General features: G+C 61.1%; 3 protein-coding genes across 3 annotated transcripts; 2 read left to right on the top strand and 1 right to left on the bottom strand.

Annotated features, from left to right (window-relative positions):
• Tco025E_09098 (trans-sialidase) lies at window positions 1-421 on the top strand (the record flags this gene model as incomplete). Its single annotated transcript, XM_029375924.1, has 1 exon — window positions 1-421. A coding segment is annotated over one exon (421 nt), but the record flags the coding sequence as incomplete, so codon positions are not given.
• Window positions 422-476: 55 nt separating this feature from the next.
• On the bottom strand, window positions 477-848 carry Tco025E_09097 (uncharacterized protein; the record flags this gene model as incomplete). Its single annotated transcript, XM_029375923.1, has 1 exon — window positions 477-848. One exon carries the CDS (start codon window positions 846-848, stop codon window positions 477-479), a length of 372 nt encoding a protein of 123 aa, XP_029223962.1.
• A 1,238-nt stretch (window positions 849-2,086) lies between these two features.
• Tco025E_09096 (mucin-like glycoprotein) lies at window positions 2,087-3,148 on the top strand (the record flags this gene model as incomplete). Its single annotated transcript, XM_029375922.1, has 1 exon — window positions 2,087-3,148. The coding sequence occupies one exon, from the start codon at window positions 2,087-2,089 to the stop codon at window positions 3,146-3,148; it is 1,062 nt and encodes a 353-aa protein (XP_029223961.1).
• Window positions 3,149-3,605: the final 457 nt, after the last annotated feature.

Raw genomic sequence — 3,605 nt, 5'->3', positions numbered from 1 at the left:
CGAGTGTGGCCCAGGGCACGATTCCGTGGGCGAAGAGGTGACGCTTGTGGCGACGGTGACCATCAACGAAGCGCCACCGACCGCCACCCCACTGCTGGGCGTGAGGACAGCGGAGGCTGGAATGTATCTGGGGCTGTGGTACGACGAGCAGAAGCGCTGGAGGACGAAGTTCAGAGCAGAAGCGGATGCACAAAGAATGACGTGGGAGGAGGGGAAGGCATACCGAGTGGTGCTCACGGTGGAAAACGGCACGGGCTCGGCATACGTCGACGGACAGCTTGTGGGGAGTTTGGAGGAGAAACCTCCGGCTGGTTTTGTTGCTTTGCCTGAGCATGTGTTTTATCCCGAAGAAACTCTGCTATGGAGGAGGCCGCCGGAGAGGGTCTCGCGCATCCTCGTTGGGGAATACAGGTACGGCTAAGTAAACGCAGAGGTCCACGTGACGGTGAAGAACGTCTTGCTGTACAACCGCTGCTTCAACGCCAGTGAGGCTGCCGCTCTGCAGGAGAAGGAAAAGGAGGAGACCAGCGTGACGGCGCCGGAGCCGGGGGAGGTGCCTCGCACCGCCGCATCCGCCGCCAGTGACCCGACGAACTCTGCGCATGGCGAGGCCGCAGCAGCTGGCGGTGTGACGGAGGAGCCGTCAGTGGAAGCCGGCACTGGCTCCGCGGCGACCGACGCGGCTGGGAGTTCTGCGGGAGTGCGTCGGTGACGCGCGGTGCACCGGCGCCGGGCCTAAACGCCTCCGCCGCACTTGCGAAGGAGGCTGCGGGCACAGTGCAGAGGGAGGCCGGCGGCGGCGACGGCACTGCGCGTGGGAGTGTGTCTGTGGTGCTCTCGCTGCTCATGCTTGCGCTGTGGGCATGTGTTTCGCTCCTCTGAGCCGGAGAACACGACAGCGAGGGAGGAGGCGGTGCGGCCCGCGCTGGGATGCGTGCAAAGTTTGTTTGGCGTTCTTTGATTGTTCTCTCCAGTGCAGCCCTTTTTTCTTTTTATGTTAAGTACTTTTTGCTTTCTTTTCTTGTTGCTTACACTCTCGCTGTGAAGGTGGGCGAGAGCTCCCCGCGTGGCTGCTTGCGTCTCTGCCCAGTGCACGCAGGCGGGGGACGGTGCGCCGCAGCGATGGGGTGCGCGGGGGGTGACGCGTGGCCCGCGAAGGACACCACGCACACCGGAGGGGCTGTGAGGTATAAATGACCGGTGCGAACGTGAGGAGGGGTGCAATGAGGTGAGGTGTTCACCGTCTTTGCTTTTGCCGCGTGCATAAAATCCACGCGCAGTTTTGCGAAGCCACGCGACAGTTCGCTGCCGCTTCACTTTCTTTTTCTCTTTGGGGGGGGGGGAAGGAAACACTGTGGAGGGAAGTAATTCTTCTTTTGGGGTTTGTGGGGGATTTATACATGATGCAGGACGTTTTTTTTTCTCTTTTTTCTTCTTTGCTTTTCATCATATTTCCCGTGGCTGGCCGCCGCTTGGGCTGCGGTGCCGGCTCCAGCTTCAGTTGTTGCTTCATTTCCTTCCTGCGCCTCTGCTGTGCGTGTTTGTCTGCGTGCCGCCACGCGCTTCACTCTTCTCCCTCTTTGCGTTGCGTGACTGCAGGCACACACACACGCAACCGACGCGCATGTGATGCGCCTGTGGTGCCGTGCAGGTGGATGGCGTTTCCGCAGCCTGTGCTGGCAGTGCCGTGTGCGGCTGCTGCTGCGGTTTCCTCGCGGGCCGTGAAGAGAAGGGAAGGAAAACGCACAGCACGAGGGGGAGTGCGCTGTGACTAACTCGTTTTCCTCGCGGGAGCCGCCTCATTTGGGTGGTGGCTGCGGGCCCACTTCCCGTGTGCATGTGCGTGTGGGGGCGGCTGCTCTTCGCTGCTCCGTCGTGGATGACTGCCGGCTCTGTGCGTCTTTCTTGCGTGTGTGGCTGCGTGAAGTTGCTCGGCTGCCGCCTTTTTCTTTTTTTGCCACCTGCTCTCTGCACTGTCTCCGCTGCACTCCCTCTCCATCCCTCTACTTTTCTTGCTTCCTGCGTCTTTTTCCCCACTGACCTCAGCGAGTCTGTCACTCTGCTGCCACTACTACTACTTTTGCCGATGACGACGCTGGCGGTGCGGCGCCGTGTGGTGTGCGCCCTGGCGCTCCTCGCGCTGCTCTGCGGCTGCTGCGCCTCGTTCGTCTGCGGGGCGAATCCTGAGGAGGTGAATGTGTTGTTGGAGGTGTCGTGCCCGAACGAAAAAAAGAAGTTGCGTTGGCGCGTTGCTGGTGAGGAAACGTGGCAGAATTGTTCATTCGGTGTGAATGATATGTTTGGTTTGAGTGGAAAGTATGGCAGCCCGAGTGATTCCGTCTGCGCCTGGGCCGTGTTTATGTACCCGAGTCCCGTCCGTTATCCCGGGCGCAGTGGATCCGCAGCGACGGACGCTGTTGCCTTGACGCTGAAGTGCGGGACGGATAACAACAGCGGAGTGTACAAGCGGTGGCTAATCGCAAATAAAAGTAACACCGACCAACTTGCTGCTGCTGCGGGCAGCGATCCACCTGGCACGCTAACGCGCTGCACCACGCAAACGTCCAGTGGGGAAGCATGCGGAGAGGTGGTGGAGGAGGATGAGGAGGAGGACGAGGAGGAGGAGGAGGAGGAGGAGGAGGAGACGCAGCGGGGGGGAGATCCAACCGGAGCCGAGGGCAGGAAGACAGAGACGGCGCCCGCAAGCCGCGGAGGAGGGCCACAGCGGCCGCAGGGGGGAGATGCAGGCGCCGCAGGGGACGATCAGGGTGTCGGCGCCGAAGGCCCTACCGCACGGAACCACGCGGAGAACACTGCGGCCCCGTCGGCAGCCGCGGCGGCCAGCCAGCCGCACGAGAGCGGAGGGACGCAAACGCCCCCAACCTCTCAAGCCGAATCCGGCGCGTCCAGCCCCGCCCCTCCCGCCGGCGGCAGCGATGCAACCACCACTACTACTGCAACAGCAACCACCAGCACTTCGAGTGATGGGAGCCACGCGAAAAGCAAAGCGGGCGGCAGTGCCACCAACAGCAACACCACTCAGAACGCCGTGGCAAATGCTGCGGATCGCAGTGCCACCTCCACTCCGTTTGTGTGTGCGCCTCTCATGCTGCTACTCACGGCCGCCCTTGCCTGTGCTGCTGGGTAAGTGGTGGGAAGCAACCGCACGCAGACGCGCACACCCTGGCAGGGACGACGCGTAAACATTGTGCGCTCATTTTGCTTGTTGTCCCTGTGGGTCAATCCTCCTCTCCCTCCTGTGCTCTGAGGGATGGTTCCTTTTTTCTTCTCCTTCTCTTTTTACTTGCTTGGCCACCCCATGCACGTTCCCATGGGCGGCGCATCCTTTTCCCCCTCCTGTTTGCTGCCGCCATCCACACAAACACGCGGTGCCGGCCTCGTGGCTGTGCGTCGCACGGACCGCCCAAATGAGGCCCGAGGCCGCTGCCACCGTGAGGTGAGTGTGCGTGTGGAAACGTGATGTGTGGGCTCATGCAACCAGTCGGGTGTTTCTTTTCTTTTCATGTGGACAATAAACATATCCACGCAGCCGATGAATAAATAACCTGCTGAAGCATCTTTTCTTTTCTTTTCTTGCGTTTTGG

This window comes from Trypanosoma conorhini, assembly GCF_003719485.1.
Source record: "Trypanosoma conorhini strain 025E chromosome Unknown Tco_14.4_contig_00976, whole genome shotgun sequence".
Taxonomy (NCBI): Eukaryota; Euglenozoa; class Kinetoplastea; order Trypanosomatida; family Trypanosomatidae; genus Trypanosoma; species Trypanosoma conorhini.
This window is presented reverse-complemented; position numbering and strand designations above follow the sequence as displayed.